At 41.2% G+C, this 22703-nt stretch overlaps 1 protein-coding gene across 1 annotated transcript in view; it reads left to right on the forward strand.

Moving 5' to 3' along the window:
- EGFR (epidermal growth factor receptor) overlaps positions 1–19764 on the forward strand; it is a 212876-nt gene extending 193112 nt beyond the window's left edge. Inside the window, 12 exon segments of the mRNA XM_077119335.1 lie at positions 2368–2523; positions 3321–3396; positions 7761–7907; positions 9372–9469; positions 10241–10408; positions 10757–10804; positions 11521–11626; positions 17372–17441; positions 17443–17481; positions 17483–17613; positions 17616–17655; positions 17657–19764. Coding sequence (XP_076975450.1) covers positions 2368–2523; positions 3321–3396; positions 7761–7907; positions 9372–9469; positions 10241–10408; positions 10757–10804; positions 11521–11626; positions 17372–17441; positions 17443–17481; positions 17483–17613; positions 17616–17655; positions 17657–17726 — 1149 coding nt within the window. The 3' untranslated portion in view covers positions 17727–19764.
- The last annotated feature ends 2939 nt before the right edge of the window (positions 19765–22703 follow it).

The raw sequence follows: 22703 nt of genomic DNA on the forward strand, positions 1-22703 counted from the left end.
AGCTTTTGTCAAAACGTCTCCTGTGCCCCAGGTTCATGGTTATGCATTTAAAGAGACGTAGCGAAAGTCAGTGTTGGTAGTCATGGGAGCTGAAATGCCCTCCGAAGTCCTCCTGGTGGGTCTGATGAATTTATAAAAATAATGAATTTTAAATAAAGGGAGGGAAAGGGAATAGAAGAATAGGGTCCTGTGTGTAGGCTTTACGTGCGATTCATTACGGTATGTACAGCAGCGACGCAGAGGAGAGTTCGGGGTAACGAAGGAATGAATGAAAGAGATAAAGGGTGGAAGGAAGGAAAGAAAGCAAGGGCAAGAGAGAAACAGAGAAACAGAGAAGAAGGTAGGAGAGAGGGAAAAGGAGAGCTAGAAATCCTGGAACGCATCTGCTGGGTCTACGTGAGCAAAAAGCCAAGCATAATGAAACCTTTTTTGATGGGTAGGAATTCATCATATTTAATAAATAGACACCTTACATTTCAGGAAGAGCCTCAAGAACCAGAGCATAGAACAGAATTAGTATCTTGGAACTCAGAGGAGGATTGAAGTTGATAAAAGGAGCAAGCCTTGGAAAGAACATCACAAGTAGAGGAGCGACAGGGAATAGTAAATAGGTCCTCCATTGAAAAGCATTTTCTCAGCTTCTGCATCTTCCCACCTCTTCTCCTCCCACCACCATCACTAAATAATAATTTCCAGTTGGGAAGTGCCATTCCAGGAAAGAATCTGCTATTTGCTCTCTGTATAGACGTGAGCCTCCTTAACCGTATTTCCTAACATAGAGAAAAATCTTTGGAAGGGGAGCATTTAAATCAAACAGCAGCTTAACTATTCAGGAACTTTCTAGATAACATAAAGGAAGAGGAGACATGGGAAACAATCTTTTTTTTTTTCCTAAGAAGAGAAAAACATTAAAATCCTCAAAAATAGTCCCCAAAGAATAACTCCTGATGAAGTCTTTACTACTCTCCCATGTTGTAAATTTTGCTCTAAAATGCCAAGTCAACTCATAATTTTCACCAGCTGTCTACACAAAAAGAAAACAAGAATTTGGGAAAAAAAAAAAAAAATGGGGCATCCATTCTTATCAATGAGTAATCCCTGCAACTGCCCTAAAATGGAGATCCATCCCCTGCTCCAAAAATGCTAGTGAGGAAAGCAGAGTCAGTTAGGCCCTTCATTTCCAGCTGGTGAACTTCAGTCAGCATTTCTGTGGTGCCTCCGCTGACCTGGAGACTGGAAAAGGGGCCCGCTGTCGGGGCTCAGCGGAGGAGGGATGTGTCTGTGAGATGATGTGAGTAAATAAGTGGGAAAGAATGTGGTAGAACCACAGTAAGATTCCTGCAGAACGTGACTCCTGCCTAGGGACTCTTCTGTCCTGCCAGCTGGGCCCTGAGCGAAGAAGGCATTGGCTGCCAAGCTCATGTCAAAAGGTGGGAGCTTAGTAAGGTCCGGGGAGCTTGGCTCAGACAGCGTGGCTGGAGCACAGTAAAGTAGAGGCTCAAATTGGCTCCCACGAGAGGAAGGTGTGCATGACAGAGCCACAGGGAGAAGGCTGTGGACAAGAACTGCAATTAAAAAGTCATATTTCTGCAAATCTCCTACTTGCTGGGCATTGCACTGACTGCTTCCTAGATATTTCTTCATACTCTTATGGCAGTGATTCAGATTACAACCAAGTCACCCAGGCAGCTAGGGAGTGGGGTGGGGAATGGCACCTGGTGAAAGCATAGTCAGCGTCTCTGTGGTTTCAATAATAAAGCAACAGAGAGGAAAACTGGACAAAAAATCTTCTTCCTTGGTAGCAAATCCCATAGGATAGTCCCAGAAAGCATGACAAAGTTTGGTTTAGAAACATTGAGAAGTATTGCTTTGTCACAATCTTAGGAGGCAGACAGGGTGTATCTCCCTACTTCATAGATAAAGAAAACCAAGCACAGGGCAGATAAGAAAACCAAGCACAGGCAAGCAAACGATTGTAAAGTTCTGGAGTCTGACAGCCGAGTACCGGCTCTTTCCTGTCCTCTTCCACTTGTTACATGTCTTTTTAACTTGAATAACTGGATGGAAAAAATGTTAATGACTCAGCAGCCAGTTATAGCTTCATTTTCATTTACCTTATTCATTCATTCACTAGATTGTTTCTAACATTTGCCATGTGCAAGTTCCAGTGTTGGTCAGGTAAGGTATAAAGATGAATCAGACATAGTCCCGCTATGGAGAAGCTCGTTGCCGAGCTTAAACGTGACACTGTGTCCCAGTGCTTGAGAGCCAGCTTCACAGGGGTGGCCTCTTGACCGTCCTTGCCAGAGAGTTTCGAAGGCGAGCGGGACTTTCCTGCCCCCTCACTCGGTGCCCGTGTGTTTTCAGGGCATGAATTACCTGGAAGACCGCCGCTTGGTACACCGCGACCTGGCGGCCAGGAACGTCCTGGTGAAGACGCCACAGCACGTCAAAATCACTGATTTTGGGCTGGCCAAGCTGCTCCCAGCTGAGGAGAAAGAATACCATGCAGAAGGAGGCAAAGTAAGGGAGCACTTTCCTGACAGCAGAGACCCCGGCTCCCTACCTACCTGTTAGCCATATGTTTGCCATATTTTCTAACTGATGGAGGGGATGTTCTCAGAACATTGTGGCTGAGGTCACAGCAGCTGCCCTGACTCTTGCGCATGCCAGAGCTGCTTTGGGAGCAGGAATTACTGGCAGAGTCAGTGAGACTGTTTCTGGCACATCCAGATGCCAAAGACGGTAAACATAAATTCAGTTCCGTCTCCAGGTGATCATTAGCAAAGGTTGGGTTTCAGCCTCCCCCTCCAGGGTAGGAACCCCCTTCTAAAGAACGGCTGTGAAATGTCATAACTAATTGGTGGCTCCCCTGCTGTCTGGGACATCTCAGAGATGCAGAAAGCTTCCTGAGTTGTGAGAGTTCTGCATGGGGCCTGGAGTAATTGAGTCTTCTCCCTTCTCTCTGTCTGGCCTGGGTTCTCCAGGGGTGCAGAGAGCCTCCAGCTGGATCCAACGGCAAGTCTCTTTAAGTTTCACTCTGGCCAGCAGGGCTCCAAACAGCAGTCAACCCTCTGACCACAGGCCCCTGCAAACACACACAAACACTGGGTGAGAGGACCACAGCATGATGCAGCCAGAGCCCCAAGCCACCAGCATGTACACCCTGTAGCTTATGGCCTCAATGGTCCCTTTTCTCAGCTAGATTTAAAAATCTGCTCCTCCTGCTGGAAAGGGTGCACAGGGCCGGGGTGGGGGGTGGGGAGGGGAGTGGCGGGAGCCAGTAGTTGTCTGAACACTTCATTTCTCATCATCCCAAGGTGCCTATTAAATGGATGGCTTTGGAATCAATTTTACACCGAATTTATACCCACCAAAGTGATGTCTGGAGCTACGGTGAGTCAAAATCCTGATGCTGATGAATTTGTACTGACGCTGAGCTGGGTGTCATTGTTTGCTAATTTGCCTTATAGAATCTGTCGTCCAAGTATTTTCTTTCAAGACAATGACTAATAATAACATCATAGTTGCTGCCTACCTACTATACTAATAAAAGACGGGAAATTGAGTCTAATTACCATACTAATTGTCATTTGAGATATAAATGAACTTCTCTGAGAAAGAGAGAAAAAACAGGAAAGGGAAGGGATGAGAACTTGAACTGGGAAATGCCTCTGCCTGAGGAAATAAAACCAAATTTAACCTCTTGCCCTGAATTTGAAGCAAATCAAAGGGAAATGACAAATGAGGTTTCATGGAGGAAAAGAGTTTCCCAGTAGATAATTTGGATTTTATGATGAATTAACTCAGGGGCTATTGTCCCATTACTGAATGGTAGTCTTTGTATATCAGAGATAATAGCATGACACAGTGCATTTGGATGATGTGACTGAGGGAAAAATTAAGAAAAGAGAAATAGTTATTACTTCTAGCCCTCGTAAGGACCATCTCCTAAGGAGCTGAGTCTCTGTTCCCTTCATGGGATGGAAATCTTTAATCCACCTTTAATCCACCTTTCTCATGCTGACCTCTTTGCCTTTGTGCAAATGATGTCCTGAGTCTCCAAGGCCCTCACCCTTTTAGAAAGTGACATTAACAAATGTTCATTGACTTCTGTGCCGGGATAACTAAACTGTCACACTTGGTCCTCAAAGTTCAACCAGCAATCTTCCAAAAAGCTGGAAAATACCTCATCTACTACAGTCGTTTATTGATGAATTATCAGTCCATCCCTAGCTATTTAAATCAAGGTGAGCTTTGGAATTATCAGTTCATCCTGCCACACAGAAATGTGCATTTGGGGGAGAGCAATGGTGAAAGAGGAATTTGTTATTGTCACAAAAAACACAATCATTCAGGAGACCATCCATTTACTGTTTTTTTCTTTCTTTTTATTTTTCTTCATAGCACTATTCTTTTGTTTTGTTGTGTTTTTCTTTTTTTTCTTTTTGATTTTCTTCTTCATTTCACTGTTAACTTTCTAATATTCTAAATAGCTTTTTTTTCATTTTGTGGACCTTTGATTATATCTTCTTCTAGAATGCAAGTCCTACAGAGGCTCTTTGTGAATAAGTGGACTTGTATGTGTACCTGTGAGCTGCCTACAACTAATGGGCTAAATAGGGAAATAATATTTCTGATGCCTTTGTTATTTTCAGTTTTGAGAGATATGTCTGCTCCCCAAGAGGGTCCTGTCCTCCAGTCATTTCCATGTCACCACATCAGCCCAATATGACTTCCTGTGACTAGTCTTCTCCCTCCCTTTCATGGATTTCCCAGACAACAGCAAATATATATCTTTTAAGTATATTAAACTCTCACTTCTTTTTCAATATCCTCCTCTGGCTTTCTAGTATGTTCCAAATAAACTCTTAAACTCCTAACAATGTTTTATAGGATAATGAATGATCCAGCTCGTCCCCCTTTCCAATGCCACTTGGTTCCATCCTCCCCTACCTCTCCCACCCTCTCTCCTCCAGCCAGCGTATGCCAATGTGCAGTCAACACCGTGTGGTATATACATTTGTCAAATAAATGAAAATCCCCTTGAATTCAGCGACCTTGAAAGTTTACAGTCAATGTCAGGAAGTATGATTGCCATAGTGATTGTGTGTCTTTAATTGCAATGGAAGTTTTATTTTTCATTATTATCATCTGCAGGTCCCTGGCAATATGCTAAAATTGTTAGACCATGAGACTGAATTTTTAGTTTAAAAAAACATATCTTATTACTAGTCGCTAGTCTCCAATCAAAGCAAAATATTCATTTTAATAAGTTAGGGACAGAGCATGTTCCACTTGGGAATTCCCACTTTTATCCTTCTACCCCGTGCATACCTTCCGCTCTCTTTGTCACCGTTTGTTCAGAGACCCTAAAGACCCACCTTTCCATAGGAATCCATCGTGCATTTCCGAACACCTAGAATTAATTGATATCACAGGCCAGGAAAAGCTATTTTCTTCCTATCACCAAGTCCATATTGGGAGTTTGTGCTTTCCTTGGTGCCCAGTGTCCCCACGTGATAGCAAAGATGCCCCGTGATGCCAAAAGAGATGGCACAGTGGGACAGGGCCCTACTTCCCCAGATGATCCAGGAAAAGGGAAAGGCTTCTTTTTTTTTTTTTTAGCTGCTTAAGTTCTAATTTTAACAGTCAGTTTCAGGACTTCACTTGTCCTAAGGGGGTTTCTGTATGCCCAGCTCTCAAACTCCATTCTAAGTCTCTTAGCCTAAATTACTCCATTTTTCTTTCACAAGTATTTGTAAGAACACTGGGCAGTGTTCTCAAAAAATCACTTAATTCTAAAATGACGACTGCTTTGATTTGTGTTTAATTATGATAACCAATTGATTTTGAAATTTAAAATATGTATATTAAGCTTTTTTTTTTAAGCAAAAGAAATAGGTTTGGGGGGACTTTTGTTCCCAATTTTTTTAATTATTTTAATATGCTCCAATATACAATGTTGTTCAACGTCTCCATCTTTTCACTTCCTTGGATACAAGTCACTTCCGGCAGTTTGAGTGTGTAAACTGCTGCATAACTAATAACGCTCATTGTTGCTGTTGCTTTCATTGTTATGATTAAAGTTCATGTTTTTCAGTCCCTTATTATTTTCCAGGAATTATTTTATTTATTTTATCCTTACAGTCATCCCTTGAGACAAATACTGTCATTATCCCACTTTACAGAGAGGCAAACTGAGGCTTCAAGCAGTCAAGCAAATTGCCCAAGGCAGCAGAGTTATTTTTTTGTGTGTGTGTCTCTTGACTCAGTGCCATGTTTTTAGTTTTAATTTTTATACAACTGAATCTGTTGCTGTTCTACAAAGTTGCACCATTTGCTTTAAAAAATATGATTTTATCATTTTTAAAGTTTCCCTTTTATCTCATGGCCCATTAAAGGCAAAAGAGGAGGGAGATGAAGACAGGAGGAAAGCAAAAGAGGAATGAAAGACAGCACACAAGAGAAAGCAAGAGCACAAGAGAGAGCTACATTCATCATGTTCATTTAAAGTCCCTTTAAAGGAAATCACCATAGTGCTTTAGATTAGTGGTTCTCAAACTTCAATTTACCAAGGGATCTCAAACTTCAATTTACCAAGGGATCACTTTAATGCTCTCGTTAAAATGCAGATTCCGGAGTAGCGTGGCAATAGATGACAAGGGGTCGCATCAATGAAGTGGCATTGGAAAAGACAAGGAAAAAGTGTTTTTCTTGCTGCGGCTGCTCCTCTCTCTTCGCCTCCCTGCCCCCCTTGTTAAGGGGGACAATCATCTTAACTTCTTGTTCCTGTTTCTAACTCCTGCTGGGCTCTGTTACCAATGACATATTCCAAGTTTATTCTCGAATGTCCGTTCACATCAGTGGGACCATACAGTATTTGTCCTTTAGTTTTTGGCTGGACTCACTCAGCATAATGTTCTGTAGGTCCATCCATGTTATTACATGCTTCATAAGTTTATCCTGTCTTAAAGCTGCATAATATTCCATCGTATGTATATACCACAGTTTGTTTAGCCATTCTTCTGTTGATGGACATTTTGGCTGTTTTTATTTTTTAATATTTTTTTTTTTTACTTAGAGAAGTTGTAGGCTCACATACAAATCATGCAGAAAATACAGAGTTCCCGTTTACTCTTCCCATTATTAAAACCTTGCATTTTATGGTACCTTGTTAAAACTGAGGAAAGGATACTATTACGATTGTATTATTAGCTATAGTCCATGGTTTACACTAGAGTTCACTGTTTGTGTTGTGCAGTCCTAGACCTGATTTTTTCTTTTTAAATTTTTATTCTAGTGACATATATACAACCCAAAATTTTTCCTTTTTACCACATTCAGTGCTGTTAATGGCATTCACAATTACCACCCATCACAAAACCCTTCCATCACCCCAAACAGAAACTGCACCAATTAGACATTAACTAGTAACCTGTACTCTAGTTTCTGACTCTTTGAATTTGCATATTCTAAGCATTTCATATCAATGAGCTAATAGAATATTTGTCCTATTGTACCTGGCTTCTTTCCCACCACATGATGTCTAAAACATTCATCCACGTTTTTGCATGTATGAGAACTTCATTCCTTTTTACAGCTGAATGATATTCCATTATATGGATATACTACATGGCAATAGGTTTTTGAGAAATATTGATGACTTAGAAACTAATAAAAAGTGATGAATAAAAACAAGTTATTACTATTATTGACTCATAAAGTGACTACTTACTTTGCTCACATCACCCTCTCAGGTGTCACGGTTTGGGAGTTGATGACCTTTGGATCCAAGCCTTACGATGGAATCCCTGCGAGTGAGATCTCATCCATTCTAGAAAAAGGAGAACGCCTTCCCCAGCCACCCATATGCACGATCGACGTCTACATGATCATGGTCAAATGTGAGTGGGCCCAGTGGCCATCCACACTGGCTCAGCTGGGCCACAGCACTTGAATGCCATTTTGTGCCCACAAAGGCCTTGCTACTCCTAGTTATACCAATGTGAGCTTTGATTCCCTGTAGAAATGCTGTCATAGTGTTCAAGCCAGACACACAAATCCAGAACCATTTGTAAATAGCCCTTAAGGCAGTCTTCAGAAAATGCTCACTTGACTCCTTAAACATGGTGATCTGACCTTTACCCACGTTTACAAACAAATAAATGTCCTCCATAAGCCATTACACCAAAATATTCCATTCTCTGGGCTGCTCATTGAAATGCCAGGCTGCCCCACATCTTGAAGACTGTTACCCAAAACTGAATGTTTTGAAATACCTAACAATGAGTAACCGCGTGAGGCTAATAGAATCAACATTGCTGGTTAATCCTTCCAAGCAGTGAATTTATGTGAGGTCTTCTGCAGTTTGGCATTTAAACATTTTAATCCAAATAAGATGGAATAATTTGATTGATGCTGTTATTCCACCAGGATCACAAGTTCAGTAGGCTGTGGAGGTAAAATTGCATATGTGATAAGCATTTACATCAGATTGTAGCATGGAGAATATGTGATGGGGCCAAGTTAATATAAATATTCATGCATTTCTGAACCTTAGACCACAAACTTTATCTATTTTAACTTCCTTGCTCTGAGTGAGGAATCTGGGGTCCAGAGAGGTTATATGATTTGTCTTCTGCCTTAAAATATCTTGACAGTCTGCTGATGGCAAATAGATGCAAACCCTCAATATGCACAAGAGTTTCCAGTCAATAGCTGTTTCTCCAGCCTGTTAATCTAAACTTAAATCACTCTATAATCAAATGTACAATTAACAAAAGTTCCCTCCTAAAGAAGATACTGAAATACTCACCCATCTGACGGGCATACATGATTACTGAGAGTATTGCACAATGAAAGCACCAGTGTGTATGGGGCGGGGGGAGGCAGGGAGTGCCAAATCCCAAGTTCCTTATAGCCTTTATATTCCCCTAAATTGAATCTGCTTTCCAGCTTAAAAGACTGCTGAGTATAAATGAAAGTGAAAGCAGAGTGAGGACATGATCTGGTAGAGTAGATACAGGACAGCCTGCAATGAGAGTTTCCCACAAATAGAGATCAAGGTTGGTGAAGCTCCTGCCTCACTGACAGTGTTAACCCAGGCATGCTGGCCCTAGGAAGAGTAAAACATAGAAAAGCAAAAGGATGTTACATCACGCTGATTTAAACAGGTTACGGTATCATGAGCTTTCAGCAGTGGTCAGTTCTAGTTTGCCAAGCCTGAAAGGTCTATGGCAAAGATTAAGCTTCTTCATCATTTGTTTCTCTGAAAGGGCTTCATCTTGAATGCCTTAAAGTAATACCATTGTTCACCTTTGCTGCAGAGTTTTCATTGCATTTCTTTTTTTCTCCCGTCTGTTCCCCAGGCTGGATGATAGATGCAGATAGCCGCCCAAAGTTCCGTGAACTGATCATTGAATTCTCCAAAATGGCCCGGGACCCCCAGCGCTACCTTGTCATTCAGGTACCGGACTTTCCGACTGCTTTCTCACTGGGAAACAAAGTGCCTCTGAGCAGCATCCACTGTGAATGAGCTCCCTCCTGTGCCCTCGTGGCCTTCCCCTTCTCTAGGTCACATTATTAACTCCAATGCATTAGAGCAAGTCTCAGTTAAAGCAGAGGCCAAAGAGTGAAATATGTGAAGTTCATCAGTGGTACCCACGCAACTCCATTTTCACCATCCCCTTCTGAACTCTGCATAACCAGACACACCAAGTTCCAGGTGTCCTCTTCCTATTTCAAATGGCCAAAGCCTTAGCTTGATATAATGGAGAAGCAGGACACTGAGGTCAGACAAACCTGGGTTCAAATCCCTGACTTTCCCGCTTCTCAGTCTGTCACCCTAGGCCACCTATTTACCTCACCTAACTTGGGAATAGTAAAACCAGCCTCACCAGGCTGCTTTAAAGATTCAAAGACCTAACATTAATGAGATGTATTGCATAATGCCTAATCACATAGTTCATACTCAATAAATGGCACACCTTTTTTCCTCCTCAGCTTTTTTGTATTTCATATGGGTGCTTTTAGACATCAAAAATTGTTAGTATTTTCATTTCAGGCACCTTAAAGGGAATTGGTTAAAGCAGCTCCACCTCAGAAAGCCCAGAGTTTTTATCATAACTAAATGTGCAAACCTACAGGCACCCTCTAACAATTTAACCCTAAAGCCAAGAACCCGGAAAGTCTCTATAGAGACACTTGCAGTCTAATGGTCTCAAAATCTCTGCTTCAGGGGGATGAAAGAATGCATTTGCCAAGCCCCACGGACTCAAACTTTTATCGTGCCCTGATGGATGAAGAGGACATGGAAGATGTTGTAGATGCAGATGAGTACCTCATCCCACAGCAGGGATTCTTCAATAGTCCTTCAACCTCTCGGACCCCTCTCCTAAGTTCTCTGGTATGAAGCTTTTCACTCTCACTCAAGCTGTCAACTGGTTTGAATGCAATGTTCTTTAGAGAAAACCACACTCATCTAGTAGAATTCACATAGAGACAAGAAAGTAAACTTTACTCTAAGGGTAAAATCAAAATCAGTGGCTCAAATAAGTGGATTAATTATGTCATTGCACTGCAAGGAAAGATAGTCATCTTTCTAAATCAGCTAAGGAACAGAATTAAATCAGAAGTAAAACCCATTTTTCTAAAGCTGATGTTTAAGACAAAAAGTAAGCACCTCAGTGCATCTGGTGGAGTTAGGTGAGAATATACAAGCATGCCATGAGCAACTTTATTGTTTTCTTTTCAGAGTGCAACCAGCAACAATTCCACTGTGGCCTGCATCAACAGAAATGGGGTATGTATGAACACCTAATAAACCAGAATTAAATGGCAGCTCTGTGGCATAGCTCTCTTGTACCAGGAAGAATGCCCATCTTGACCAAAAGAATCCTGACTTTCCTTCCTGTGTGGTTTCTTCCCTGAAGAGACCAGCAGCAGCAGCACCTGAAAACTTGTTAGAAATGCAAATTCTTGGGCCACCCCCACCCCCATCCCAGACCTACAGATTCCAGATCTCTGGGGTTGGAGCCCAGTGATCTGAACCAGCCTTCTGGATGATGCTTAGACATGATAAAGTGAAGCCTTGATCTAGTCCTGGGCTTGTCCATTACAGAATCCACTAGTCATACATGGCTATTTAAATTTTCTTTTAATTTTTTAATTAAAATTAAATAAAATTTAAAATGCAACTCCCCACGTATTTCAAGTGCTCCATAGCCACATGTGGCTAGCCAATACCATATTGAACCCCCCAGATTATAGAACATTTGCATCACTGCAGAAAGTTCCATTGGACAGCACATTCCTTGGAATATGGTCCATGGACCAGCAGTAGTGGGCATCACTGTGGAGTTGTCTGAATGCAGAAACTCAGGGTCTGCTCTAGATCTCCTGAATCTCAATCTGTGTTTTTAAGAGAGCTCGGGGGATTTTTATACACATTGAAGTTTGAAAAACATCCTGTAGAGTAAACTTGGATTTTTTTTTCACCTGCCCAATTTCCTCCCCCAGCAGAGCTGTCCGGTCAAGGAAGACAGCTTCTTGCAGCGGTACAGTTCAGACCCCACAGGAGCCTTGACTGAGGACAACATAGACGATAGTTTCCTTCCAGTGCCAGGTGAGTGGCTCACTCTGAAACAGTCACACGTGCCTGTTTCTCCTCCAATGCAGCTGGCTTACACCCACATGGGCCCATGGTGCCCAGCTAAAAGCTTCCTTCCACCTAAAGTGTCCGATGTTGATTCAGAGGTAGTGACTATGGCAAATTTGGAGGCACCATTAAGGGAGTAAGAGGGAAATAGATTCAGAATGACTCAGTGTCCTCAAGGTCTTTGTGTTGCACACTCAAGTGGTGTTCGGGTAGTCAGCTGTAGATGTGTTTCAGTAATGAATTTGCAGTCTTTCTAGAATTTGAAACAAACAGTGGCGATACATACATAGAGATATGTGTGACCGGTTTGATCCTTCTTCCTCTCCTGGATCCATTCTTTTTGTTTGTTTGTTTAAATAACAGGAATTTGTCTCAGTTTCAGAGGCTACAAGGCTTGCTTCCTTTCAGGGCCAGTGGCATCTGGTTCTGGCTTCTGCAACTTTTGGAGTTCCTTAGGTTGCTTCCTGTTACATGCAATGTCCTCTCCTTTCCTTTCCAGGTTCCTGCTGACTTCCTGCTTTTCCCTGTGGCCTTCTCTTTATAAGGTCTCCAGTGACCTGGATTAAGACCCACCCTTTTTGGTTAGCCACACCTTAACTAAAAATAACATCTTCAAAAGGTCCTATATGCATGAGTTCATACCCGCAGGGATATGGCTTAAAATCAAGAACATGTCTAAATCAGGATACATAGTTCATCCAGCACAATGCATACATAGAGGTAAACAATGTGTAATGCTGCACATAAGCATGCATATATACCATCTTTAAATTGAAAAAGGAGAAAAAGCAAAAGTACTAACACAGTCTATATGGCACTACTTAGACAAGGTCCATTTAAAGTGTTCCCCTGAATGCAGTGTTGGAAAGGGTCTTGATAATGGAGCCTCGAATTTGTAGTTGCACAGCTTTCTTTCTTTTTTTTTAAGTCTGAGCTTTTTTTTTTGATCTTTTTTTTAATTTTTTATTAATTAAAAAAAATTACAAGAAACACAAACATTCCCAACACATACACTCAGCAATTCACAATATCATCACATAGTTGCATGTTCATCATCATGATCATTTCCCAGAACATTAGCATCAATTCAGAAAAAGAAATAAAAAGACAACAGAAAAATATAACAAACAGAAAAAAAAAATTTTCCAGGCCATACCCCTTACTGATCCCTTTCATTGATCACTAGCATTTCAAACTAAATCTATTTTAACATTTGTTCCCCCTATTATTTATTTTTATTCCATATGTTCCTCTCATCTGTTGACAAAGTAGATAAAAGGAGCATCAGACACAGGGTTTTCACAATCACACAGTCACATTGTGAAAGCTATATCATTATTCAATCATCATCAAGAAACATGGCTACTGGAACACAGCTCTACATTTTCAGGCAGTTCCCTCCAGTCTCTCCATTACATCTTGGATAACAAGGTGATATTTACTTAATGCATAAGAATAACCTCCAGGATAACCTCTCGACTCTGTTTGGAATCTCTCAGCCATTGACACTTTGTCTCATTTCACTCTTCCCCTTTTTGGTCAAGAAGGTTTTCTCAATCCCTTGATGCTGAATCTCAGCTCAGTCTGGGATTTCTGTCCCACGCTGCCAGGAAGATCTACACCCCTGCTAGTTATGTCCCACGTAGACAGGGGGAGGGTGGTGAGTCTGCTTGCTGTGTTGGCTGGAGAGAGAGGCCACATCTGAGCAACAAAAGAGGCTCTCTTGGGGGTGACCCTTAGGCTTAATTTTAAGTAGGCTTGACCTATCCCCTGTGGGGTTAAGTTTCATATGAACAAACTGCAAGACTGGGGGCTCAGCCTGTAGCTTTGGTTGTCCACACTGCCTGTGAGAATATCAAGAATTCAACTTGAGGAAGTTGAATTTTCCCCCGTTCTCACCATTCCCCAAGGGGACTTTGCAAATACTTTTCCACTCACTGATCAAATCACTCTGGGATTCATCAGGGCATCACCTGGACAAACCAACAAAGTCTCATGTCCTATACAAAGTTCCATGTACTTAATGTGTTCAGTCAACTATCTACATAAGTTATATTAGGAGATGCACTAGTCAAAGTATAGATTTGTACCAAATAACATTTTTTGCTTTAATCTCACACATTAGTTGAAATTTTTAAATATTAAGTACCATCTATTTTCAGCACACTGCAGTAATGACATTCTTTTGTTCTTCCTCATGCAAAAACATTTTTTAAATTTGTACATTTGGTCACTATCATTATACACTCTAGGCATTCCTAGATTACACCATCTCAATCTTTATCATCTATCTTTCTTTGTGATTTCATTTATGCTCCAGCCCTCCTCCCTCTATCATTCTCATATGCAGTTTCATTCAGTTTTTTAACATAATTGTATTACAGCTAGGTAATATTGTGCTGTCCATTTCTGAGTTTTTATATTCAGTCCTGTTGCACAATCTGTATCCCTTCAGCTCCAATTACCCAATATCTTACCCTATTTCTATCTCCTGATGGTCTCTGTTACCAAAGAAATATTCCAAGTTTATTCACTAATGTCAGTTCATATCAGTAAGACCATACAGTATTTGTCCTTTTGTTTCTGGCTAATCACACTCAGCATAATGTCCTTAAGGATTATTCATGTTGTTACATACTTCATAACTTTATTCTGTTTTACAGCTGCATAATATTCCATCTTATGTAAATGTCACAGTTTGTTTAGCCAACTGTCTGTTGATGGATATTTTGGCTGTTTCCATCTCTTGGTAGTTGTTAATAATGCTGCTATAAACATTGGTGTGCAAATGTCCATTTGTGTCCTTGGCCTCGTGTCCTTTGAGTAGAGACAGCATATAGATGGGTCCTGTTTTTTAATCCATTCCACCAGACTATGTCTTTTGATTGGAGAGTTTAATCCATTAACATTCAGTGTTATTACTGCATGGGTAGTACTTTCTTCTACTATTTTGCCTTCTGGATTTTCTATGTCATATCTAATTTTCCTTTTTTTTGCCTTTACTCCTAGTCTTCCTTTCTACACTGTTCTCCACACCTCTCTCTTCTGTCTTCGTATCTGTCTCTAGTGTTCCCTTTAGTATTTCTTGCAGAGCTGGTCTCTCGGTCACAAATTCTCTCAGTGATTTTTGGTCTGAAAATGTTTTAATTTCTCCCTCATTTTTGAAGGACAATTTTGTTAGATATAGAATTCTTGGTTGGCAGTTTTTCTCTTTTAATAATTTAAATATATTATCCCACTGTCTTCTCGCCTCCATGGTTTCTGCTGAGAAATCTGCACATAGTCTTATTGGGCTTCCCTTATATGTGATGGACTGCTTTTCTCTTGCTGCTTTCAAGATCCTCTCTTTCTCTTTGACCTCTGACATTCTGATTATTAAATGTCTTGGAGTATGTCCATTTGGATCTGTTCTCTTTGGGGTACACTGCACTTCTTGGATCTGTAATTTTAAGTCTCTCATAACAGTTGGGAAATTTTCAGTGATAATTTCCTCCATTAGTTTTTCTCCTCCTTTTCCCTTCTCTTCTCCTTCTGGGACACCCACAACATGTATATTCGTGCACTTCATATTGTCTTTCAATTCCCTGAGTCCCTGCTCATATTTTTCCATTTTTTTCCCTATAGTTTCTGTTTCTTGTCGGATTTCAGATGTTCCATCCTCCAGTTCAGAAATCCTATGTTCTGTCTCTCGAAATCTACCATTGTAGGTTTCCATTGTTTTTTTCATCTCTTCTGCTGTGTCTTTCATTCCCACAAGTTCTGTGATTTGTTTTTTCAGACTTTCAGTTTCTTCTTTATGTTCTTTCCTTGTCTTCTTTATATCCTCCCTCAATTCATTGATTTGGTTTTTGATGAGGTTTTCCATGTCTGTTCGTACATTCTGAATTAATTGTTTCAACTCCTGTGTGTCATTTGAATTGTTGGTTTGTTCCTCTGACTGGGCCATATCTTCAGTTTTCCTAGTGTGATTTGTTGTTTTTTGCTGGTGTCTAGGCATTTAATTACCTTAATTAGTTTATTCTGAAGATTGCTTTCACTTCTTTTACCTAGGGTTTTCTTGCTGGATGAATTTGTTGTCTATCTGTTCTTTGACATTACGTTCGGCTTTATCTGGACTTTTAGCTTAAGTTTTGTTTAACAGAGGAGAATTTTTCAGTTCTTGTTTTCTTGTTTCTTGCCCTGCTTGTGTGGTGCCTTTCCTCCACACACACACTTAGGAGAGTCTGCTTAGATATTATTGACCCCAGCCAGATTTTCCCAGACCAAACTGGCCTCCTATCAGGAGGAAAGAGTCACCTGCGTTAGTTTTCCCTGAGGGTGAGACCCATCAGGTTGAAAGACTTTCCTGTGAAGTCTCCGGACTCTGTTTTTCTTGTCCTGCCCAGTGTGTGGCGCTTGTCTGACTGCAGACCCCACCAGCATAAGATGATGCAGTACCTTTAACTTTGGCAGACTCTCCCTGCTGGGGCATGGTGGAGACAGAGGAGAGGTTGTAGGCTGATTTTAATGGCTTCAAATTACCATGCCCTGGTGTCTGAATTCCTTGAGGGAGGGATTCCACCTGGGTGGGGCTTCACCCCTCCCCTGGGGAAGGCACGGGCTCCAGATAAGCCCTTAAACGAGCTTGTTTCTGCCTATGCCTGGGGCAGTTGCAGACTGAAAAGTCCTGCTGCTGTATCCAGAGGCAGTCAAGCCTTTGTAGATACACAGCCACAAAACCTCTGTTTCCTTTTTTTTTTTTTCCCCTTTTTCTGTCAGTCCTGCCCCCTTGGCACTGGGGCAAAAATGAGCAACCTCTGCTTTGATCAGTTCACCTAAGCTGGGGCCTATTTTAGTAGTCAGAATTTGTTAATTAGTTCCACAATTGGCGTTTGATTGTGCCCTCCCTGCTGCTGTAAAGTCCTTTCCTTTCCCCTCCAGGAAGTGGCTATGGGAGGGGCACTGGCCACCACAGTTCTGGGGGTGCTCGAGCCGTCCAGCTGGTCCAGACTGGGGTATGCTGTCACTGACTGGCCCCAGGAGCTGTTCTGTACTGTTTCTGGTTATTTAGTAGTTGTTCTGGAGGAGAACTAAAATGCGCACGATGTTAAGCCGCCATCTTGACCCGGAAGTGCACAGCTTTCTTATAACTATCATTGGAAAGTCAGTTTCAGAGATTTACACAGGAGAGATTTTCACCAGTTTTGAAGCTGGAAGGCCTGCTTACTCCTAGGTTGGGAGCACTCTGGTTGGCCACTAATCTAAGGGTGCCTTGGCTTTCCATCACATGGCAGCATCTTCTCCTTTCTCTTTTGGTTCCATTGATTTCTAGCTTCTGCTCCTCCAGTGGGTTTCTTCTCCTGGCTCCAGTCTTGGCCTGGGAAGGATGTGTTTCCTAATTGAAGGTTTATCTCCAGACACTCCCAACATGTGCCCCCCTACACCTACACACACATACACTACTGCTCTGTCTCTCTCTCTTTCTCTGTTTTTCTCATCTCAAGGCAGGCTATCTTCTAAGAAATTTAACTTTGCAAAAGACAAACATAACCATCACTTCAAGAATACAGAAAAGAACACGATTCAATTGCAGCCAAGCGCAGTAGTGGTCTCCCCAGACTCCTCTACCCTCTGTCATTAGTTGCCTCATTGTAATGGTCACAAGGTTCTAAATGAGCTGCTTGGGATGAGCGTTTGCTGATCAATTCACCTCTGATTTCTTTTTCATTTCAGAATACATAAACCAATCTGTTCCCAAAAGGCCCGCAGGCTCTGTCCAGAACCCTGTCTATCACAACCAGCCTGAACCCAGCTCCTGGCAGAGACCCGCACTACCAAACCCCCACGCAGTGCAGTGGACAACCCCGAGTATCTCAACACCACCCAGCCCTCCTGTGTCAACGGCATATTTGACAGCCCTGTCTACTGGGCCCAGAAAGGCAACCACCAAATTAGCCTGGACAACCCCGACTACCAACAGACTTCTTCCCCAAGGAAGCCAAGCCAAACGCCTCTTTAAGGTTCCTGTGGTGGAAATGCAGAGTACCTGAGGGTCGCACCACCGAGCACTGAATTTATTGGAGCATGACGATGGAGGATAGCAGCCATAAAAATTCCAGACTCTTCAGCCACCCAGGACCAAGCCGCGGCAGCTACTACAGTACTGATAGCCATGTCCATGTTAACTCTCAGGCCCATGAACTGATTTTGCCCGTTTCCTCTAATCAGCCCGCTTTTCAACCAGGAAGTGCCCCCTACTCTGGTGCAAGTTGAAAAGCTGCAGAAGCATTCCTTTTCTCCAAACTGAGAAGTTTTCAAAAAAAATCACATCCGGCAAGAATGTTGTCCATTTGGGCAGAAGTTTACCTCTTGATGAGGTATATTTGGAGAAAAAAAAAATCCACATACATATATGGAGTTTCATTGCTTGGGAATCTTGGGGCTTTTAATTGTCCTTATTGGTTTTGTTTTTAATGGGCTCTTCCAACAAGGAAGAAGCTCGCCTATAGCACCAGCTACACTGAGTTGATCCAGGCCAAACTGTGACCAAGGAGCATGGGTTACAAGTCTTCCAGCTAACATGTGATTCTGTCGGCTACACCTCAAGACTCTTGCATTTCAAGGTAGTTGAAAAAAAACAAGAAGTCCTCCATGCTCTAAGCAAGGCTGACTGGTACTGTATCAAATCATGGCAAGGTACAGAAGGATAAGCCACTTTTCCCTGTCTGGGCAAATAAGAAACAGAGGTAGGGGAGTTCTGCCTCAGACTTAATTTTGTACAAACGTCTCCATGGTACTTACTCTCCATTGTTTGTTCAGTGTTTGCTAAGCACAAGTATTAGAATTACTTGTTTATTTTGAATTCCATTGTTTTGGACCTTGATATGATTTCCCTGTCCTAACGACCGCAAGAGAAGACGGTACATCAGAAAATAGCAGAGGGCAGGCAATAGTGGCCCAGTGGCAGAGTTCTCACCTGCCATGCCAGAGACCCGAGTTCAATTTCTGGTGCCTGCCCATGTAAAAAGAAAATAGCTAAGAGTCTAGCTCGCATTTGATTCAAGTTTGTGTCTTAGATGAAATGCATCAAGTCCTTTGGGGCACATATCAGGAGACTACAAAATGAAGCTGCTCTTAAATCTCATTCAGCTTACCCCCCTTGCTCCCTTCTCCACTGCCTCCAAAACTAATTTAGGTACTCATGGAAGACAATTTTCTTTTAATTTCACTTTTAAATTTTTTTACTCAAGAGTACTTTTGCCTCCCAGGTTAGCTGCCCCAAAAGCCTCTTTCTGCCCTGGTGGGGGAAAAAGGGTTTCTAAGTCCTTTGGCAACTATGCAAGAACTTACAGCCCATGGCACTGTAGGTACATTTTTATGGGCAGAAATAACAGAAAATTATTTTAGTGTGGAATTTAAATGGCAAGTGTTACATTACAGTTTAAATCTCTTCACAACCTCAAAACATGTTTTAGCAGAAACAATTTTTTCCCTTCTAAAATAATTTCACTATAAATTGGGGCATCCAGCTAGTTAGGATCTCAGACTTTTTTGTAATCTGTGTGTCCCTGCAACCTGACTGGTTAAATGGCAGTCCTTTGTTAGAAGTGTTTTAAATGTCCTCAGTCTCAACATCCATCTCTTCCAGTTTCTCAAGGAAGAAATGCTTCCGATGCAATTTTTGGCCTACAAACATTTTCAGCCACACACCCATGCAAAATTTTTCTTGTGCTGTTAAATTATTTATTGAACACTCTGATAGATGAGTTTCATTAACACAATGTTTTATTTTGTCTCAATGGAAATAAAACAATATTCTATTCAATTCCATACATTCACAAATACTTTTAAGCACCGATACCAGCCAGGCCCAGGCACTAGAGATAGCAAAATAGATAAAAGCATAATCATTGGCTCCAAGAAACTCACAATTCAGCAAAAAAAAATGAATTCATAAATATAGCCTTAAAACTATGCGACAAGGGCTAGGCCACACCTGTCTCAAGCCCTATGATAGCACAGAGAGCAACTCTACCTGGGGACATAGATCAAGGAGGCAGTATAAGAATTGAAAACTGACCACGGTTTAAGCCACAAGGGAAATGGAAAGTGCATTCCCAGGAGGAAACTCGAAACAGAAAGCATCTGCAGAAGTCCGCTCATAAAGTAGGGTTAAAGCAGAGTTAAGTCATCCTAACAAGCTACTCTTCTCAAGCCTGGAAATTAGGCTTTAGCATTCCCCAGCCCCCCTGAATTCATTCATCGGGCACTTAGGGATGTCTTCTTTGAAAATGATTAGTGAGAAAATTAAGGAACATTTCTGAGAATTCAGAATTTCATGCCATTGTCAGTAAGCTGCTTTCATTTTTCATTCACTTCAGAACATAGCTTTTGCAGAATGTGGGAAATGAATGCTGTCTATTCTGCTATCACTTACTTATCAAGAACAGATAGGTGATTGAGGGAGGGCAATTGTAACCCAGTCAAATTGTAGCAATTGAAAACCTAGTATTTTTGTAATTTGAAATATTTTACTGTAACATAATAAACAGCAAAAACTATTCAAGCTTTCTTCTCCTTGTATTTCACGTTTTCCCCCCTTTTACCGTTTCCTGCAGAAAAATTAGTTGCTAAAGTCTATTAATTTTAAGATCATGTTGACCAAAATGTTCTCACTCTGCCTGCCCAGGAAGGAGCAGGGAACTTGTGGGATCTACAGAGCCCCAACCCTCTCCAAGGCGCCCACTCTTCATTGTGGACTGGTCAGGATAGCTCAGCAGAGGTCCACCATTTCAGCATCACAGCCCGAACTGAACATATCTCAAGGTTTAGAATCTGTCCCTCCCTTTCTTTCTCACTGACAATCTGTCTACTGTTACTTCCACAGTCAATTCGTAGAAAACCTTTTCCCGTGGCCCCACCCTCAGATCAGGTCTTTGGAAACATAGTTCAGGGTAAATCAAGTGAAGAGTTGGGAGCTCACATTCACAATAACCATGAACCTTGCATACATGTTCTCATTTAAACTCTGAGGACTCCCTATAATTATACCCTATTAAAAAGAGGTTAAATTTGGTAAGAATCCAGATCGTCACTGATTTTATAACAGTGAAACACCATGGGGGCATTATAGTATATCTCAGATGATGATGATAAAGTATTTGTTGAAAGTTCTTAATTTTGTACTTTAACAGCCCCAAATCACAGACATAACCATGCACTGGCAAAAGCACGAAAAATTTGGCCGTCTTCAGAATCTCCTGGGTCCCAACCAAAAGGATTCTGACTTAATTTGTCTGAGATGCAGCCTGGGCTCAGGGATTCTTTAAAAGCTCCCTGGGGCTATTCTGATGTGCCTCCCAGTCTGGTAGAAAGGGAAAGGCTTCTACTGGGAAACCTCAGCACTGGGCCAGGTGACCTTCAACTTGCTCCCATGCTCCCCAGCCCTCAGGTTGTACACGTGTGAGATGGAGCTGTAGAACTCTGGTGATTCCCAGGTCTCATCTGCACTGCACACTACAATCACCTGGTGAGTTTAAAGCAAATGATGTCTGGGTTCCCCATTAGACCAATTAAATCAGAAGCTCAGGGCCTCCCCCACATGATTCTAATGGGCAATCAGAGTTGAAAACCTTTTCTCTAAAATCTTTCACCATACAAACCTACGAACTGATACAGTGCTCCAAAGGCAGAGTAAAATGAAAAAAAAAAAAAACCTAGGTATAGTAGAGATTTCCAGATGCGATAGACAGAACGATTTGCAGTTGCTAGTAGCTGAGACTTGGCCACATTGCAAAACCCTCCAATTCATTGTCACAGGTACTTAATTGTGAAAGAGGCAAATAACACAAAACTGAGCCTTACTAGAGTCCTAGCACACTTAGCATTTTCTAAGAAATAAACCATAAAAAAAATCAAGCTCTTCCCCCACTGAATGAGCTGCTTGCTCCCTCTTAAGTGACAGCTGCTGAAGTTGCCCTTAAAGTCTACTTTGCATTTATTTCTTTCTTTTGATAAGCACACATTTTTATTACAAGATAATTATCGCTGAATAGAAATCCCTGCTTTGATCAGCTACAACTGCCATATTGGGGTATACATTCTAGGGTGACTGAAGACACATTCCGACAGGATTTGTAAATGTAAATCTAGTTTTGTAACTTTTGGGAGGAATATGTAGCACTGAACTTTGTAAGGTACATTTTTAGTTCAGTGTTATGTAGCACTGAACTTTGTAAGGTTCATTTTTAGGAATACTCATTTTTCTACAAAGGTAACAGTTTACTTTAGAAAAACAGTAATAAAATCAAAATTTGAAAATGAAACTTTTTTTATAAAGGAATTAAATTAAAGCAAGAGAAATGTCTCTTTTTTTCTAACATAGTTATAATCTCATGCAGAGCCAAGATAGGTCATTAACAGTGTAAGGAGGGGAATCAGCATTTTTATATAAAATTAGAAAATGTAGATAGAGCACATTTAGTATGAACCAGGTTCTGTTGAGTCTGTTTGGGCAATTTAATTAGAAGGGATTACTGTCTGTTATCATTACTGAAAAAACTAAACTTCATTCAATACTCCAATCCACTGCCAGTATGACCCTGTAAATATAAGAAAAGCAATAAAATAAACCTTGGTTGGTTTATATGCACTAATACAGCTTTCAGTGAAAATTTTTTTATTTATAAAATTCATAAAAATTATAAAAATTATTTTTATATTTGCAATTGCTATGTATTTACCAATATAGACTATTCAAAAAATATCAGGAAAGCCCTCAAAATATCCAGTATATTTTGGATACTCGATATGCTGATGAAATCCATCAACTGACTTCAAATTCTAAGCATGAGCGCCAGTGGTCTCAACCCTGCTGTGCAGTGAGATCACCTGGGGAGCTTTTAAAAACTCTAAGTACCAACCTCAATTAAATATGAATTTCTAGGGGTGAAAGCTAGACACTCAACTTTATGAAACCCTAAGGCCATTCCCATGTGTAACAAGGCAGAGAACCACCATCCTAGAGCTTAACCACAGGTTCCTGAACTTGCAGGTAAATCCTACT

Source organism: Tamandua tetradactyla, chromosome 1 (assembly GCF_023851605.1).
Source record: "Tamandua tetradactyla isolate mTamTet1 chromosome 1, mTamTet1.pri, whole genome shotgun sequence".
Classification (NCBI taxonomy): domain Eukaryota; kingdom Metazoa; phylum Chordata; class Mammalia; order Pilosa; family Myrmecophagidae; genus Tamandua; species Tamandua tetradactyla.